Raw genomic sequence first — 21,656 nt, forward strand, 5'->3', positions numbered from 1 at the left:
AAGTGGTACGAACAAAAGTCTATTTTCGGTTTCATTAATTATCCGAGTGGTTAAGGTTAGGGCTAAGGTTTTGGGATAGGGTTAAACATAAAACAACACTATTACTGTGAAGTAAGCTAGCGGCTTGCTCTGGACTTGTTGTCAGCGATTGCCAAGTGGAGAAAGCTGTGATCTATGGTTCAGAGGGTTGTGGGTTCAATCCCAATGCGAGGTAGTCTTTTCTTTTGTGAGCACCGAATCAAGCAAACGTCTAACATTTGCTGTGTAAATGTAAGTATCTCCCTGCATGATAAGACAAACATCGCTGTCTAAATGTAATGATCTCCCAGCCTGATAAGACAAACATCGCTGTCTAAATGTAATGATCTCCCAGCCTGATAAGACAAACATCGCTGTCTAAATGTAAGGATCTCCCAGCCTGATAGGACAAACATCGCTGTCTAAATGTAATGATCTCCCAGCCTGATAAGACAAACATCGCTGTCTAAATGTAAGGATCTCCCAGCCTGATAGGACAAACATCGCTGTCTAAATGTAATGATCTCCCAGCCTGATAGGACAAACATCGCTGTCTAAATGTAATGATCTCCCAGCCTGATAGGACAAACATCGCTGTCTAAATGTAATGATCTCCCAGCCTGATAGGACAAACATCGCTGTCTAAATGTAAGTACCTCCCTGCCTGATAGGAACTACAAATTATTTAACTAGGCAAGTCAGTTAAGAACAAATTCTTATTTTCAATGACGGCCTAGGAACAGTGGGTTAAACTGCCTTGTTCAGGGGCAGAACGACAGATTTTTACTTTGTCAGCTCGGCGATTCAATCTTGCAACCTTTTCGGTTGCTGGTCCAACAACGCCCTAACCACTAGGCTACGCTGCCGCCCCAAATCCATGTAATGGTATTTGTTGAAACAGACACGCCACCTACCAACTTACCCCAATTTGATCAGCTCCAGGATTTCCTCCCTGTTGACGGTAGGAAACATACCAAATGTTATCCCGAGTTTATGACACGCTAAGAAACGCATTCATCACGATATATATTGCAATGTACAGTTACCCCACAATTAATTAATTCCACTTTTTTTTTTTCCCTTCCTGTCTCATCTTGTGTTTTGTTTGCAACTGCCACTAAAAGCTTTGAACCAATGAATTAACATACACATGACAGACAATAAAGCAATTATCTTCCCTGTAGGATTTGGGAAAGGGTACGCTGACCCTAGATTTGTAGGCAACAGAAATCAACTTCTTCTCTGAGGTGTGTTTACATACTGCTCCCTCTCCCTACTCCCTTACCCTGCCCCTCCCCCCTTCCCCAGCCACCTGCCCCAACCCCCTTTCCCCAACCCCCTTCCCCCAACCCCCTTTCCCCAACCCCTACCTCAGCCCCAACCCCCTTTCCCCAACCCCTAACTCAGCCCCTACCCCTTTCCCCAACCCCCTTTCCCCAACCCCTAACTCAGCCCCCACCCCCTTTCCCCAACCACACCCACTTTCCCAACCCCTACCTCAGCCCCAACCCCTACCCCCTTTCCCCAACCCCCTACCTCAGGCCCTACCCCCTTCCCCCAACCCACTTTCCCCAGCCCCTACCTCAGCCCCAACCCCCTTTCCCCAACCCCACTTTCCCCAACCCCTACCTCAGCCCCAACCCCTTTCCCCAACCACTACCCACTTTCCCCAGCCCCTACGTCAGCCCCTACCCCCTCTCCCAGCCCCTACCTCAGCCCTACCCCCCCAGCCCCTACCTCAGCCCCAACCTCCCTGCCCCACCCCCCAGACCCCACCCCCTGCTCCAGTCTCACCCCGATGATGCTGATGGTCTGGATGGAAACGTCGCCTCCTATCTGCAGGGCGTTGACTCTCTCCACTGGAATACGATAGTTGAACGTGTGAAGGTCTTGTCCGTTCACTGTCACCTACGACAGAAAAACACATTAACTATGGTCTAACCCTAACCCATACACAACTATGGTCTAACCCTAACCCGTACACAACTATGGTCTAACCCTAACCCATACACAACTAATCTAACCCTAACCCATACACAACTATGGTCTAACCCTAACCCGTACACAACTATGGTCTAACCCTAACCCATACACAACTATGGTCTAACCCTAACCCATACACAACTATGGTCTAACCCTAACCCATACACAACTATGGTCTAACCCTAACCCGTACACAACAATGGTCTAACCCTAACCGGTACACAACTATGGTCTAACCCTAACCCGTACACAACTATGGTCTAACCCTAACCCGTACACAACTATGGTCTAACCCTAACCCGTACACAACTATGGTCTAACCCTAACCCATACACAACTATGGTCTAACCCTAACCCATACACAACTATGGTCTAACCCTAACCCATACACAACTATGGTCTAACCCTAACCCGTACACAACTATGGTCTAACCCTAACCCGTACACAACTAATCTAACCCTAACCCATACACAACTATGGTCTAACCCTAACCCATACACAACTATGGTCTAACCCTAACCCGTACACAACTATGGTCTAACCCTAACCCGTACACAACTATGGTCTAACCCTAACCCGTACACAACTATGGTCTAACCCTAACCCGTACACAACTATGGTCTAACCCTAACCCATACACAACTATGGTCTAACCCTAACCTGTACACAACTAATCTAACCCTAACCCATACACAACTATGGTCTAACCCTAACCCATACACAACTATGGTCTAACCCTAACCCGTACACAACTATGGTCTAACCCTAACCCGTACACAACTAATCTAACCCTAACCCATACACAACTATGGTCTAACCCTAACCCATACACAACTATGGTCTAACCCTAACCCATACACAACTATGGTCTAACCCTAACCCATACACAACTATGGTCTAACCCTAACCCGTACACAACTATGGTCTAACCTATACACAACTATGGTCTAACCCTAACCTATACACAACTATGGTCTAACCCTAACCCATACACAACTATGGTCTAACCCATACACAACTATGGTCTAACCCATACACAACTATGGTCTAACCCTAACCCGTACACAACTATGGTCTAACCCTAACCCATACACAACTATGGTCTAACCCTAACCCGTACACAACTAATCTAACCCTAACCCATACACAACTATGGTCTAACCCTAACCCATACACAACTATGGTCTAACCCTAACCCATACACAACTATGGTCTAACCCTAACCCGTACACAACTATGGTCTAACCCTAACCCGTATACAACTAATCTAACCCTAACCCATACACAACTATGGTCTAACCCTAACCCATACACAACTATATCTAACCCTAACCCATACACAACTATGGTCTAACCCTAACCCGTACACAACTATGGTCTAACCCTAACCCATACACAACTATGGTCTAACCCTAACCCATACACAACTATGGTCTAACCCTAACCCATACACAACTATGGTCTAACCCTAACCCATACACAACTATGGTCTAACCCTAACCCATACACAACTATGGTCTAACCCTAACCCGTACACAACTATGGTCTAACCCTAACCCATACACAACTATGGTCTAACCCTAACCCATACACAACTATGGTCTAACCCTAACCCATACACAACTAATCTAACCCTAACCCATACACAACTATGGTCTAACCCTAACCCATACACAACTATGGTCTAACCCTAACCCATACACAACTATGGTCTAACCCTAACCCATACACAACTATGGTCTAACCCTAACCCATACACAACTATGGTCTAACCCTAACCCATACACAACTATGGTCTAACCCTAACCCATACACAACTATGGTCTAACCCTAACCCATACACAACTAATCTAACGCTAACCCATACACAACTATGGTCTAACCCTAACCCATACACAACTATGGTCTAACCCTAACCCATACACAACTATGGTCTAACCCTAACCCACACACAACTATGGTCTAACCCTAACCCGTACACAACTATGGTCTAACCCTAACCCGTACACAACTATGGTCTAACCCTAACCTGTATACAACTAATCTAACCCTAACCCATACACAACTATGGTCTAACCATAACCCATACACAACTAATCTAACCCTAACCCATACACAACTATGGTCTAACCCTAACCCATACACAACTATGGTCTAACCCTAACCCATACACAACTATGGTCTAACCCTAACCCATACACAACTATGGTCTAACCCTAACCCATACACAACTATGGTCTAACCCTAACCCATACACAACTAATCTAACCCTAACCCATACACAACTATGGTCTAACCCTAACCCATACACAACTATGGTCTAACCCTAACCCATACACAACTATGGTCTAACCCTAACCCATACACAACTATGGTCTAACCCTAACCCATACACAACTATGGTCTAACCCTAACCCATACACAACTATGGTCTAACCCTAACCCGTACACAACTATGGTCTAACCTTAACCCGTATACAACTAATCTAACCCTAACCCATACACAACTATGGTCTAACCCTAACCCATATACAACTATGGTCTAACCCTAACCCATACACAACTATGGTCTAACCCTAACCCATACACAACTATGGTCTAACCCTAACCCATACACAACTATGGTCTAACCCTAACCCATACACAACTAATCTAACCCTAACCCATACACAACTATGGTCTAACCCTAACCCGTACACAACTATGGTCTAACCCTAACCCATACACAACTATGGTCTAACCCTAACCCGTACACAACTATGGTCTAACCCTAACCCGTACACAACTATGGTCTAACCCTAACCCGTACACAACTATGGTCTAACCCTAACCCATACACAACTATGGTCTAACCCTAACCCATACACAACTATGGTCTAACCCTAACCCATACACAACTAATCTAACCCTAACCCATACACAACTATGGTCTAACCCTAACCCATACACAACTATGGTCTAACCCTAACCCATACACAACTATGGTCTAACCCTAACCCGTACACAACTATGGTCTAACCCTAACCCGTATACAACTAATCTAACCCTAACCCATACACAACTATGGTCTAACCCTAACCCATACACAACTAATCTAACCCTAACCCATACACAACTATGGTCTAACCCTAACCCGTACACAACTATGGTCTAACCCTAACCCATACACAACTATGGTCTAACCCTAACCCCTACACAACTATGGTCTAACCCTAACCCATACACAACTATGGTCTAACCCTAACCCATACACAACTATGGTCTAACCCTAACCCGTACACAACTATGGTCTAACCCTAACCCATACACAACTATGGTCTAACCCTAACCCATACACAACTATGGTCTAACCCTAACCCATACACAACTAATCTAACCCTAACCCATACACAACTATGGTCTAACCCTAACCCATACACAACTATGGTCTAACCCTAACCAATACACAACTATGGTCTAACCCTGAACCCATACACAACTATGGTCTAACCCTAACCCGTACACAACTATGGTCTAACCCTAACCCGTATACAACTAATCTAACCCTAACCCATACACAACTATGGTCTAACCCTAACCCATACACAACTAATCTAACCCTAACCCATACACAACTATGGTCTAACCCTAACCCATACACAACTATGGTCTAACCCTAACCCATACACAACTATGGTCTAACCCTAACCCATACACAACTATGGTCTAACCCTAACCCATACACAACTATGGTCTAACCCTAACCCATACACAACTATGGTCTAACCCTAACCCATACACAACTATGGTCTAACCCTAAACCATACACAACTATGGTCTAACCCTAACCCATACACAACTATGGTCTAACCCTAACCCATACACAACTATGGTCTAACCCTAACCCATACACAACTATGGTCTAACCCTAACCCATACACAACTAATCTAACGCTAACCCATACACAACTATGGTCTAACCCTAACCCATACACAACTATGGTCTAACCCTAACCCATACACAACTATGGTCTAACCCTAACCCACACACAACTATGGTCTAACCCTAACCCACACACAACTATGGTCTAACCCTAACCCATACACAACTAATCTAACCCTAACCCATACACAACTATGGTCTAACCCTAACCCATACACAACTATGGTCTAACCCTAACCCATACACAACTATGGTCTAACCCTAACCCATACACAACTATGGTCTAACCCTAACCCACACACAACTATGGTCTAACCCTAACCCACACACAACTATGATCTAACCCTAACCCATACACAACTATGGTCTAACCCTAACCCATACACAACTATGGTCTAGAATTATAGAGCAGAGATTCTCAAAGTTTTCAGGGCCAGAGACCGCTTTTGTGATAGCAAATTCATCAGGGACCCCCACAAAATAGCATACGAAGCGTTTTACTATGACTTTGGCACAGTGCACGGCCGAACGAACGACATTACGAAGGCCAGCCTATTGGCATCGGAGAGGAAATTACACGGTACAAACTATTCTCCGCAAACCTACACAGTGTGTTATGGGGCAGAGAGAAGTTACTGAGTTGAAAAATGTATAATTGTACATCCACACAGACATGCAGTCATCCACACAGACATGCAGTCATCCACACAGACATGCGAGTTATCCATACAGACATGCAGTCATCCACACAGACATGCAGTCATCCACACAGACATGCAGTCATCCACACAGACATGCGGTCATCCACACAGACATGCGGTTATCCATACAGACATGCGGTCATCCACACAGACATGCAGTCATCCACACAGAGATGCGGTCATCCACACAGACATGCAGTTATCCGCACAGAGATGCGGTCATCCACACAGACATGCGGTTATCCACACAGACATGCAGTCATCCACACAGACATGCAGTTATCCGCACAGAGATGCGGTCATCCACACAGACATGCGGTTATCCACACAGACATGCGGTCATCCACACAGACATGCGGTTATCCATACAGACATGCAGTCATCCACACAGACATGCAGTCATCCACACAGACATGCAGTTATCCACACAGACATGCGGTTATCCACACAGACATGCAGTCATCCACACAGACATGCAGTCATCCACACAGACATGCAGTCATCCACACAGACATGCAGTCATCCACACAGACATGCAGTCATCCACACAGACATGCAGTTATCCACACAGACATGCAGTCATCCACACAGACATGCAGTTATCCACACAGACATGCAGTCATCCACACAGACATGCAGTTATCCATATAGACAATCTACAACTATATCTATACAGTATATACAGAGTATCCATAGCTATATCTATACAGTATATACAGAGTATCTACATCAATATCTATACAGTATATACAGAGTATCTATACAGTATATACAGAGTATCTACAGCTATATCTATACAGTATATACAGAGTATCTATATCTATACAGTATATACAGAGTATCTATATCTATACGGTATATACAGAGTATCTATTGCTATATCTATACAGAATATACAGAGTATCTATATCTATACAGTATATACAGAGTATCTATATCTATACAGTATATACAGAGTATCTATTGCTATATCTATACAGTATATACAGAGTATCTACAGCTATATCTATACAGTATATACAGAGTATCTATTGCTATATCTATACAGTATATACAGAGTATCTATTGCTATATCTATACAGAATATACAGAGTATCTATTGCTATATCTATACAGTATATACAGAGTATCTATTGCTATATCTATACAGTATATACAGAGTATCTATTGCTATATCTATACAGTATTTACAGAGTATCTATAGCTATATCTATACAGTATATACAAAGTATCTACAGCTATATCTATACAGTATATACAGAGTATCTATTGCTATATCTATACAGTATATACAGAGTATCTACAGCTATATCTATACAGAATATACAGAGTATCTACAGCTATACAGTATATACAGAGTATCTATATCTATACAGAATATACAGAGTATCTATACAGTATATACAGAGTATCTACAGCCATAGCTATACAGTATATACAGAGTATCCATAGCTATATCTATACAGTATATACAGAGTATCTATAGCTATACAGCTAAATCTATACAGAGTTTCTACAGTGGATATCTATACAGTATATACAGAGTATCCATAGCTATATATATATACACAGTATATACAGAGTATCTATAGCTATATCTATACAGTATATACAGAGTATCTATACAGTATATACAGAATATCTACAGCTATATCTGACATAGTATATACATAGTATCCCTCTTAGTTGATTCTAGATCGTTATATATACAGTTTATATATATATATATACAGTTTATATATATATATATATATAAACTGTATAGTACAAGTGAAACGTGGGTACCACTACTCATTCAAGTTTTTTTTACATTGTAGAATAATAGTGAAGACATCAAAACTATTAAATAACACAACTGGAATCATGTAGTAACCAAAAAAGTGTTAAACAAATCAAAATATATATTATATTTGAGATTCTTCAATGTAGCCACCCTTTGCCTTGATGACAGCTTTGCACACTATTGGCATTCTCTCAACCAGCTTCATGAGGTAGTCATCTGGAATGCATTTCAATTAACAGATGTGCCTTGTTAAAAGTACATTTGTCTAATTTCTTTCCTTATTAATGCGTTTGAGACAGTCAGTTGTGTTGTGACAAGGTAGGGGTGGTTTACAGAAGATAGCCCTCTTTGGTAAAAGATCCATGCTATGGCAAGAACAGCTCAAATAAGCAAAGAGAAACAACAGTCCATCATTACGTTAAGACATGAAGGTCAGTCAGTTCTAACCGCCGATTCTTTGTGAGATGCAGTGTAGGTGAACGGATGATCTCCGAATGGGTGGTTCCCACCGTGAAGCATGGAGGAGGAGGTGTGATGGTGTGGGGGTGCTTTGCTGGTGACACTGTCAGTGGTTTATTTATAATTCAAGGCACACTTAACCAGCATGGTTACCACAGCATTCTGCAGAGATACACCATCACATCTGGTTTGCGCTTGGCGGGACTATTATTTGTTTTTCAACAGGACAATGACCCAACACACCTCCAGGCTGTTTAATAGCTATTTACCAAGAAAGAGAGTGATGGAGTGCTGCATCAGATGACCTGGCCTCCACAATCACCTGACCTCAACCCAATTGAGATGGTTTGGGATGAGTTGGACCGCAGAGTGAAGGAAAAGCAGCCAAAAGTGCTCAGCATATGTGGGAACTCCTTCAAGACTGTTGGAAAAACATTCCAGGTGAAGCTGGTTGAGAGAATGTCAAGAGTATTCAAGCTGTCATCAAGGCAAATGGTGGCTACTTTGAAGAATCTCAAATATACAATATACTTTTTTGGTTACTTCATGATTGCATATGTGTTATTTCATAGTTTGATGTCTTCACTATTATTCTACAATGTAGAAAATAGTAAAATAATCATATATAATAATAACCCTTGAATGAGTGGGTGTGTACAAACTTTTGACTGGTACTGTATATAGATCAGTATATACTCACACACCTACTGTATATAGATCAGTTGTCACGTCCTGACCAGTAAAAGGGGTTATTTGTTATTGTAGTTTGGTCAGGACGTGGCAGGGTGTGTGTTTGTTTTATGTGGTTCGGGGTTGTTGATATAATTGTTTATGTAGAGGGGTGTTTGTTTAGAGTATTCCGGAGTTTTGGTCTATGTTCTATGTTAGTGTATTTCTATGTTCAGTCTAGTCTATCTATTTCTATGTTTAGTTAATTGGGATTGGGGCCTTCAATTGGAGGCAGCTGTTCCTCGTTGCCTCTGATTGAAGGTCCTATGTATAGGGGTGTGTTTGTTATGGGAATTGTGGGAGGTTGTTATTGCATAGCTGTGTGTAGCTACGTCGTCTGTTCGTCGTCTGTTCGTCGTCTGTTCGTCGTCTGTTCGTCGTCTGTTCGTCGTCTGTTCGCCGTCTGTTCGTCGTCTGTTCGCCATCTGAGGACTCAACCCGCTGCACCTTGGTCAACTTCCTACGACGGCCGTTACATCAGTGAATATATATATATATATATATATATATACTGATCTATATACAGTAGGTGTGTGAGTATATACTGATCTATATACAGTACCAGTCAAAAGTTTGTACACACCTACTCATTCAAGGGTTAGTATTATTTTTTACTATTTTCTACATTGTAGAATAATAGTACAATAGAATAATATATATATATATATATATCTTTCTCAGATATAGTATCTGAGAAATGTTTTTTGAATGGAAATCAATCAAGGTTTAGGCCTGGGCCTTTACAGCAACTATTACAGCAACCACTTTACTTGTTAATGATCTTGTCAAACGTTTAGACACTAAATTAAATGTGTTGTGTTTGTTTGTGGACTTGTCAAAAGATTGATACTGTTGATCATGCTATTTTATTGAATAAGTTGTCCTCGATAGGCCTGAGCTCTGAGGCCTGTTCATGGTTTCAGGATTATCTTAGTGACAGAACTCAGGCCATCGTGATGGACGAATTTCTTGAAGTACTGTATATAAATGTGTACCACAGACGTTGATTTTGGGAGCTGTTCTTTTCACAATTTATACAAACAAAATTGGTCAGTGTGTTAAAAATGGTAAACTTCATCCTATATTTGGATGATAGTATTATGTATGCTATCGCCCTGACTGTTGATCTGTCTGTGTCAAAACTACAGTCAGATTTTTTAGCTATGCAGGAATTTAAATGTAAAACTTGTGCTTAATACAGGCAAAACAAAATACATCTAGTTTTAAAACTCTCGTAAGAATGTTTCAGATTAACTACATGGTCACTCAGTATCTATCTCTATACATTATCTATCTATATATATATATATATATATATATACAGTAAATATACACTGTATCTATCTCTATACATTATCTATGTATACAGTAAATATACACATAGTATCAATATTTTTCTCTATACATTATCTATATTTATACAGTATCTATAGTATCTATACAGTATATATAGTGTCTATAGAGTATCTATATGTATACAGTATTTATATATTTAAAGTATCAATATCTATACAGTATCTATATTACATTTTTTATAAAAAATATGTATTATTTAAACTTTATTTAAATATGCATGTCAGTTAAGAGCAAATTCTTATTTACAATGACGGCCTACCCCGGCCAAACACGGACGACGCTGGGTCAATTGTACACCGCCCTATGTGACTCCCAATCACGGCCGGATGTGATACAGCATCAAAAGTATCTATCACTATACCGTATCTATCTCTATATAGTATCTATATAGTATCTATATAGTGTACATACATACATACATACATACATACATATATATATATATATATATATATATGTGTGTAAGGTCCCACAGTTGACAGTGCATGTCAGAGCAAAAACCAAGTCATGAGGTCAAAGGAATTGTCCGTAGAGCTCCGAGACAGCATTGTGTTGAGGCACAGATCTGGGGAAGGGTACCAAAACATTTCTGCAGCATTGAAGATCCCCAAGAACACAGTGGCCTCCATTATTCTTAAATGGAAGAAGTTTGGAACCACCAAGACTCTTTTTAGAGTACATAAGTATTCAGACCCTTTCTAAAAACCTGTTTTTGCTTTGTCATTATGGGGTATTGTTTGTAGATTGATAAGGATTTTTTTTTTTAATAAGGCTGTAACGTAACAACATGTGGAAAAAGTTAAGGGGTCTGAATACTTTCCGAATCCACTGTATATCTATATCTATACAGTATCTATTACTATATCTATACAGTATCTATCGCCATATCTACACAGTATCTATCACTATATCTATACAGTATCTATTACTATATCTATACAGTATCTATCACAATATCTACACAGTATCTATTACTATATCTATACAGTATCTATTACTATATCTATACAGTATCTATCACTATATCTACACAGTATCTATCACTATATCTATACAGTATCTATCGCCATATCTACACAGTATCTATCACTATATCTATACAGTATCTATCGCCATATCTACACAGTATCTATCAATATATATATAGAGTATCTATTACTATATCTATACAGTATCTATTACTATGTCTATACAGAATATATCACTATATCTATACAGTATCTATTACTATATCTACACAGTATCTATCACTATATATATACAGTATCTATCACTATATCTACACAGTATCTATCACAATATCTACACAGTATCTATCACTATATCTACACAGTATCTATCACAATATCTACACAGTATCTATCACTATATCTATACAGTATCTATTACTATATCTATACAGTATCTATTACTATATCTATACAGTATCTATCACTATATCTATACAGTATCTATCACTATATCTATACAGTATCTATCACTATATCTATACAGTATCTATCACTATATCTACACAGTATCTATCACAATATCTACACAGTATCTATCACAATATCTACACAGTATCTATCACAATATCTACACAGTATCTATCACTATATCTATACAGTATCTATCACTATATCTATACAGTATCTATCACTATATCTATACAGTATCTATCTCTATCTATACAGTATCTATTACTATATATATAAAGTATCTATTACTATATCTATACAGTATCTATCACTATATCTATACTGTATCTATATCTAAACACAATCTATATCTACACAGTATCTATTACTATATCTATACAGTATCTATTACTATATATATACAGTATCTATATCTAAACACAATCTATATCTACACAGTATCTATCACTATATCTATACAGTATCTATCACTATATCTATACAGTATCTATCACTATATCTATACAGTATCTATTACTATATCTATACAGTATCTATATCTAAACACAATCTATATCTGCACAGTATCTATCACTATATCTATACAGTATCTATCACTATATCTATACAGTATCTATCACTATATCTATACAGTATCTATATAGTATCTATCACTAGATCTATACAGTATCTATCACTATATCTATACAGTATCTATTACTATATCTATACAGTATCTATCACTATATCTATATAGTATCTATCACAATATCTATACAGTATCTATATCTAAACACAATCTATATCTATACAGTATCTATATCTAAACACAATCTATATCTATACAGTATCTATCACTATATCTACACAGTATCTATTACTATATCTATACAGTATCTATATCTATACAGTATCTATATCTAAACACAATCTATATCTACACAGTATCTATCACTATATCTATACAGTATCTATATCTAAACACAATCTATATCTACACAGTATCTATCACTATATCTATACAGTATCTATCACTATATCTATACAGTATCTATCACTATATCTACACAGTATCTATCACTATATCTATACAGTATCTATCACTATATCTATACAGTATCTATATCTATACAGTATCTATATCTAAACACAATCTATATCTACACAGTATCTATCACTATATCTATACAGTATCTATCACTATATCTATACAGTATCTATATCTACACAGTATCTATATCTACACAGTATCTATCACTATATCTACACAGTATCTATAGCTATACAGTATCTATATCTATACGGTATCTATTACTATATCTATACAGTCTCTATCACTATATCTATACAGTATCTATGACTATCTATACAGTATCTATCACTATATCTATACAGTATCTATCACTATATCTATACAGTATCTATATCTAAACACAATCTATATCTACACAGTATCTATCACTATATCTATACAGTATCTATCACTATATCTATACAGTATCTATATCTAAACACAATCTATATCTACACAGTATCTATCACTATATCTATACAGTATCTATCACTATATCTATACAGTATCTATCACTATATCTACACAGTATCTATATTTATATCTATACAGTATCTATATCTATATCTACACAGTATCTACATCAATACCTATATAGTATCTATAAAGATATATATATATATATATATACAGTATCTCTATCTATACAGTATCTATAAAGTATATATATCTATACAGTATCTCTATATCTGACCTGGTAACCCTCCTGCTTAATGATGATAACCATCTCGAAGGCGTCTCCCTTGCTAAAAGGCATGTTGTGGATCTCCTCCTCTGAACCCCATTCCCCTTCCTGGCAGCTGTTGAACACCACCTTGTCCCAGTTGTCGAAGCGAGGGCTGAAGTGAAAGCCGATATCACTGCCCTCAGATTCTCCACACTGCAAGTTCATGTTGAAACTATAGGGGGTGTTAGAGAGGACAACGAATGAACAAAACGGACAACAAGTAACACCGGTAGGGTCTGGAGGTTTTTGTCACCATTTGAGCTGACCAGACAGAACTCCAGAGCCCTAGTTATGTAAGGGATAAACGGCAACACTCTTTTCATTACTTTGGAAATAAAGGACGATTCAGCAGGACGAGGCAGAGCCGAGTACATTTTTCCAAGGTAGTATACAGACTGGAAGCATTTATCCCGCTTATACATGTTAATTGAAATGCATTCCAGGTGACAACCTGGTTGAGAGATTGTCAAGAGTGTGCAAAAGCTGTCATCAAGGCAAAGCGTGGCTATTTTGAAGAATCTCAAAAAATTATTTTTTTTGATTTGTTGAACACTTTTTTTGGTTACTACATGATTCCATATTTGTTATTTTATAGTTTTGATGTCTTCACTATTATTCTACATTGTAGAAAATAGTAAAAAAAATTAAGAAAAACCCTTGAATGAGTAGGTATTCTTAAACTTTTGACAGGTAGTGTATATATCCATAAAAAATGATGCTGATTCATGATTTTGACAGGCTGAGAAAAGCTGCCAACCAGTCTGTCTCGTCCTGACTCCCGACACGCTCATTACCATTGGATAGCTGGAGATCCAATTTCAATATACATTTTTTGGGGGGCAAATGTCAGAGAGACAGACACCAAGATTTATTCAAATCTCCGCTGTTGAAAACTAAATGTTAGTCTAAAAGAAATGGTAGATAATGTCTAGATGCTTTTTATAGATGAGATCAAGTTTATAAATTGCCTGGCTGGGCTGATGAGACAGTGGATTGCAGCAGTCAGATGGAACAGAGTAAATAGGCATTTCAACATCATATATTTAGCCCGTGGTAACTTGTGAAATAGACAACGGCCTGAATGCGGTTTTAACCAATCAGCATTCAGGATTAGACCCAGCCGTTGTATAAAAACGTCATAACACATGTGCTCTCATTATTGCTTAATTAATGCCCCTTCTAGAATGCTCGTCTAGCCAATCAGAAACTAGTATTCAACAATGCTGTGTTTATAAAGTATTTTCCTGGTTACCGATACGTGGTCAGAAAAGGAATTACTACCACACCAGGCTCTTTTTGTCCAGGTAATAACTTTTCTAACATAGCTGATATGACTGGCTGTGGTCTGACATTTTCTTTAGTATAACAGGCTTCAATATTGGTGCACAATTTCTACTGAACATATCGTAGGGACGCAAAATGTACTCTTCTCATGGAACGCCCCCGTTATATACCACTCCAAGCCCGTGGGATCTTATTGTCCAGGTCACATTGTGCTTCTTAGAGCAAACAATAACTGTTCTAACATAACTGATATGAAATACACAGCTTCATCTTCTGTACTGAACTCAACACTGTGTCACACCCTGATCTGTTTCACCTGTCTTTGTGCTTATCTCTCTCCACCCCCCACCCCCCCCACCCCCCTTCCAGGTGTCGCCCATCTTCCCCATTATCCCCAGTGTATTTATACCTGTGTTCTCTGTTTGTCTGTTCCCAGTTCGTTTTGTCCGTCAAGCCTACCAGCGTTTTTCCCCCTTTTGCTCATTGTCTTTTTCTATAGTTCCTTTTTTCTAGTTTTCCTGGGTTTGACCATTCTGCCTGCCCTGACCCTTAGCCTGCATGCCGTTCTGCACCTTTTGACTCTGATCTGGATTACTGACCTCTGCCTGTCCTTGACCTGTCATTTTGCCTGCCCCCTGTTGTAGTAATAAACTTTTGTTACTTCGACACTGTCTGCATCTGGGTCTTCCCCTAAAACGTGATAAACACATCGACCATTGATGCAATTCTATGTCATTTTTTTTGTAATCGAAAGCTAATTTACATAAAATAATAAGGAACATAAACACAATTTAAGAATGTGTAAACAAATTCCCTTGTTGTCGCCCAAACGTTACAATTTGATCATGTGTAGCATACCTCCAATCCTCAAAGGCTGTGTTTCTCACCTGGTGATCTCGTGAGGGATGACTCCCTGGATGTATACAGACATCCCTGATCTCAGCCCGCCGTAGATCGGCCCCACATAGGGGATACTCTGCACAGAACACACAGTTATAACCGTTTAACAACTATACACAAGTATAGATGCAATGCAGTCTGGGAAATAATAACCATTTAACAACTATACACAGTTATAGATGCAAGGCAGTCTGGGAAGTAATAACCATTTAACAACTATACACAATTATAGATGCAAGGCAGTCTGGGAAGTAATAACAACTATAGACAAGTAGAGATGCAAGGCAGTCTGGGAACTTTTCCTGTTAGATGTAATGTCAAAATGTAGATTTCTGCCTAAACAGACTCCCCAAAAGTAATGATTTATCATGAGAGGGCCATAAACAACACATAGTAATGCTTATACTGCCAAAAATATTAAAATCTCACCTTTCTGATAAAAGATGATTATAAATGAAATAGCTAAAGTGTAGTAACTTTTGAGTACACAAGGTCAAGTACAAATATGATTTCTGCACTCTGGCTTTGTTCCAACATGTTTTGACCACAGTTACTGCGGTTTTCCTTGTTATTATGACGACGACACTACATAACCTGTTCTGCCAGTTCATGCCTTCAACGATGTTCCACTGCGCTTAGCCAAAAACATGACAAGATAATTCACACATTCATCAGTGAGGATTACTCTGATCTCCTATCAAAACAGATTCGTCACATTTCTAGTTTAACCATAACTTTATTCTGCTTGTAGCAGGTGGCGTTTACAGGAATGTTTTTTTTCTCTCACATTATTTCATGAGAAAATGATTCTACAGCGAGGCTGTAATGAAAGTCAAGATGTCCTTGGATGAATGTCAACAAGATGCATAACCAACATGTTTATGTACATTATTGGGCTAGCCCCCACCCTTCGTAACACCGTACAGGGCTCTAGCTTGGCTTCCTGAACTCGTTAGGAACTGACTTTTCATCTCATATAGATATCCATCTATGGCAAACAGAAAGTTTTTTTTTTTTTTTTTTTTTTTTTTTAAATCAATTAATTATTTTACATTTCCTTTTCTAAACTATAAATCGATCGCTGAATGTTGCTAGAGCATAGAAACTACTCGCTCCTGCGGCACTAAGATCAAAGATGGTAGATTTTAAATGAAGATAGTCGACTTATCATGCTTTTCCGCATTAAGCTCATGGTTCCGCCATAATATCTGGCATGCTCATGCCAGAGAGGGAACAGCTGGCTCTGGTCTACTTATTGTCCCCTCCCCGCTCGCCCCGCAATAACCAGAAAGAATTTGCCACTGAGACGTCTCGCTCTGGGGCACCGATGGGTGCAGAGATACTGGATATCATGATGAGATGCTTAAGTCTCTGCCGTAACTGTCACGCCCTGACCATAGAGAGCCCTCTGGGTTCTCCATTGTGTTTTAGGTCAGGGCGTGACTAGGGCGGTTTCTAGCTATTGTGTTTCTATGTTGGTGTGTGTGTATGGTTCCCAATTAGAGGCAGCTGAATATCGTTACCTCTAATTGGGGATCATACTTAGTGTGTCCTTTCTCCCACCTGCTATGTGGGATATTGTTTTTGTATGAGTGCCTATGTGCGCTACGTATTTCACGATCGTTATATCTTTGTTGTTTTGGGAAGTTTCACTATCATTAAAATGTTGAAGTCTACTCACGCTGCGCCATGGTCCAATTATTCATACGACGGTCGTGACAGTAACAATGGGATTCGTTGTCGACAGAGCGGAACGGCGGGCTGTCAAGCTCCCGCCTGTTCCTCTCTTTGGATTGATGGATACATCTCGCTATTTTAAGACTTTTTTAATTTTAATTTAATTTTTTAAATATTTGATGAGCAATGTTGATGTCAATGGCCTGTATCCAATGAAGAGATGGATTCTATGCCAGCCTCATGAATATGCATCGACGTCTCGAATTTCAACAGTGACAATTCTAATATATATATATTTTAGTTTTTTCTTCTCAAAGTTGCCAGGATGTCATGTGCATCACACTTATATCAGGTGGAGAATAATAGGACACACACACTGTCCAGATAAATCATTATTTATGCATGTTTTAATCTGCTGTGAGGTTGTTTCTCTCCCTCTCTCTATATTTGTGGTGACACTTCCTCTTATTGCTGTCAGAAGAGAGTGTGTGTGTTTGTGTGTGCGTGTGTGTAGTGTCTGTGTGTGTGTACGGTGTATGAGTGTTAAGGAGAGAATGCCTTTTGTGAGGGTTCATTTATCTATTTAACTACTAGATGGTAAACTCCTAACAACCTAAGCATTACCAAACTTCAATTAGGATCAAATAACGCCTCACATATCAATATAGCAATTCATTATTTTTTTTTTTATCTTTGACTAAATTCGACACTCTCTCATTGTTCTGCCGTACAAAAAAAGACTCCTCACTTGTTTAATAATTTGATAATGATCTGCTTAACGGGGATAGATTTTGTGGCGGAGTAAACCCTCTCATTTTGCCTCTTCCTCCCTAATCACAAGGGTCGTGCTTTTATCGATGGCTATGACGTAGCGTTCAGCCAGGGAGCTGATAGAGAGCAGGACGAGTGAATTAAATGGTAGGTGGGACATCCCAGAGTCAGATTTCACAGCCATAGTCACACAGGCGAAAGCGATATATGACGCATTCAAGACAACTGGAAACTATGGAGAGAAAAAAACTTTCATCCAACTCGGAATTCCAAATCGGAAACTCGAGCATCTTTCTAGAGCTCCGACTTTCCGACCTGAAGATCACTGACGTCATGATTTGACCTCGTTTATCTCCAAGTTCCCAGTTGTCTTGAATGCACCCCCATACTCCCGAGGTCATGAGAACTAGGGCTATCTCTAAATGCAATCCATTTCGATGTACGGGGGTCCACAGATTGATATATATAAGCTAAAATGTTAATTGGAACCCGGTACCAGAACCACTATTCCCCACATTAAGGGAGTTTATATCCCAACAGGGTACGTAGAGTAAAAGTTTAAAAGTGAAGTAAATGAAGAATGGTAGATTCAGACAATATCTATGATATCTGTATACGCTAGACAAGGAGACATGCTACTCACAGGATTGTAGACGGGCTGGTAGCCAGGTGGAGCAACGAACATGATGGCTGTCACTCAGAGATCCACAGACAGACAGATAGAGAGACGGAGGAGAGGCGAGTCAGAGAGAGCAGGAAACGGTCGCTGCTGGACGGCTAGTCTTATAGAGACTCAGAACCATGGGAGGGGCTCGTTAGAGGGGCTGGTTAAACAGGTTATACACGGTAAGAGACAGAGCTGGGAATGGGGAATGGGCTGGACCCATATTTTCATACCTGGCCTAGAATACGTGGAGCTATCACACTTGTAATGTGATGTACTTCAAAAGCTATGAAAAGGCAACTGACATTTACTCCTGAGGTGCTGACTTGTTGCACCCTCTACAACCACTGTGATTATTATTATTTAACCCTGCTGGTCATTTATGAACATTTGAACATCTTGGACATGTTCTGTTATAATCTCCACCCGGCACAGCCAGAAGAGGACTGGCCACCCCTCATAGCCTGGTTCCTCTCTAGGTTTCTTCCTAGGTTCTGGCCTTTCTAGGGAGCTTTTCCTAGCCACCGTGCTTCTACACCTGCATTGCTTGCTGTTTGGGGTTTTAGGCTGGGTTTCTGTACAGCACTTTGTGACATCAGCTGATGTAAGAAGGGCTATATAAATAAATTGGATTGATTGATTGAACCTTACCTGGTCTAGGTGGTATTCTTGCCTGGAGCATGGAAATGAAATGGAAATGTCATGTCACTTTAGAACTGTACTGAAAAGGCTCTGTGGAAAATATTTCATAACTTCACATTTCAGCCGAGGAAAATTACAACAAATATATATATTTTTTAAATGCAACATTAAATAATGTATTACTTCAAAAGGATTTAATGTGTTGCTAAAAGGAAATAGCATCGAAGCTCCTAGAGTGTGTGACTCCTTTTTCCTTTTTAAATGCAAATAGCAACATTTGTAATGCAAATAGCAACATTTGTAATGCAAATTGCAACATCGGTTTTTGTTCATACAATCTACCAGAGTGTACTGTATGCACCTAAGTTCACTGTATCAAATCAAACTTTATTAGTCACATGTGGCGAATACAACAGGTGAAGACCTTATCGTGAAATGCTTACTTACAAGCCCTTAACCAACAATGCAGTTCAAGAAATAGAGTTAATAAAATACTCACCAAATAAACAAAAATGTTAATTTTTTAAATTTTTTTAAGTAACACAATAAAATAACAATATCAAGGATATATACAGGGGGTACCGGTACCGAGTCAATGTGCAGGGTAGGGTTAAAGTGACTATGCAAAGATAATAAACAGTGAGTAGCAGCAGTGTAAAAACAAATGTTGCTCAACAGTCTTATGGCTTGGGGGTAGAAGCTGTTAATCTTGCTGTGTGGTAGCAGAGAGAACAGTCCATGACTTGAGTGACTGAAGTCTTTGACAATTTTTTGGGGCTTTCCTCTGACACCGCCTAGGATATAGGTCCTGGATGTCAGGAAGCCCTGCTCCAGTGATGTACTGGGCCGTACGCACTACCCTCTGTAGCTCCTTACGGTCGGATGCCGAGCAGCTGCCATACCAGGCGGTGATGCAACCAGTCAGGATGCTCTCGATGGTGCAGCTGTAGAACTTATTGAGGATCTGAGGACCCATGCCAAATCTTTTCAGTCTCCTGAGGTGGAAAAGGTGTGTTCATAACTGTCTTGGTGTGTTTGGACCATGATAGTTTGTTGGTGATGTGGACATCAAGGAACTTGAAAATCTCTCCCCGCTCCACTTCAGCCCTGTTGATGTGAATGGGGGCCTGTTCGGCCCTCCTTTTCCTGTAGTCCACGATCAGATCCTTTGTCTTGCTCACATGTTGAGGGAGAGGTTGTTGTCCTGGCACCACACTGCCAGGTTTCTGACCTCCTCCCTATAGGCTGTCTCATCGTTTTGTGTTGTGTCGTCAGCAAACTTAATGATGGTGATGAAGGACATCAACCACCCGAGCCACTGCCTGTTCACACCGCTACCATCCAGAAGGAGAGGTCAGTACAGGTGCATCAAAGCTGGGACCGAGAGACTGAAAAACAGCTTCTTTCTCAAGGCCATCAGACTGTTAAACAGCCATCACTAACTCAGAGAGGCTGCTGCCTACATTGAGACCCAATCACTGCCCACTTTAATAAATGGATCACTAGTCACTTCATACAATGCCACTCTAAATAATGCCCCTTAAATAATGTTTATATATCTTACCTT

General features: G+C 39.5%; 1 protein-coding gene across 2 annotated transcripts in view; it reads right to left on the bottom strand.

Annotated features, from left to right (window-relative positions):
* The window catches only part of leg4 (Galectin-4), a 33,701-nt gene extending 14,111 nt beyond the window's left edge, over positions 1–19,590 (bottom strand). Inside the window, 5 exon segments of one of the 2 annotated variants that reach the window (NM_001146582.1) lie at positions 941–970; positions 1,813–1,926; positions 14,119–14,323; positions 16,323–16,411; positions 19,427–19,540. In NM_001146582.1, the coding sequence (NP_001140054.1) occupies positions 941–970; positions 1,813–1,926; positions 14,119–14,323; positions 16,323–16,411; positions 19,427–19,468 (480 nt within the window). In that variant the 5' untranslated portion in view covers positions 19,469–19,540. 2 annotated transcript variants of the gene reach the window in all.
* Positions 19,591–21,656: the final 2,066 nt, after the last annotated feature.

The sequence above is a fragment of the Salmo salar genome, chromosome ssa09, assembly GCF_905237065.1.
Source record: "Salmo salar chromosome ssa09, Ssal_v3.1, whole genome shotgun sequence".
Taxonomy (NCBI): domain Eukaryota; kingdom Metazoa; phylum Chordata; class Actinopteri; order Salmoniformes; family Salmonidae; genus Salmo; species Salmo salar.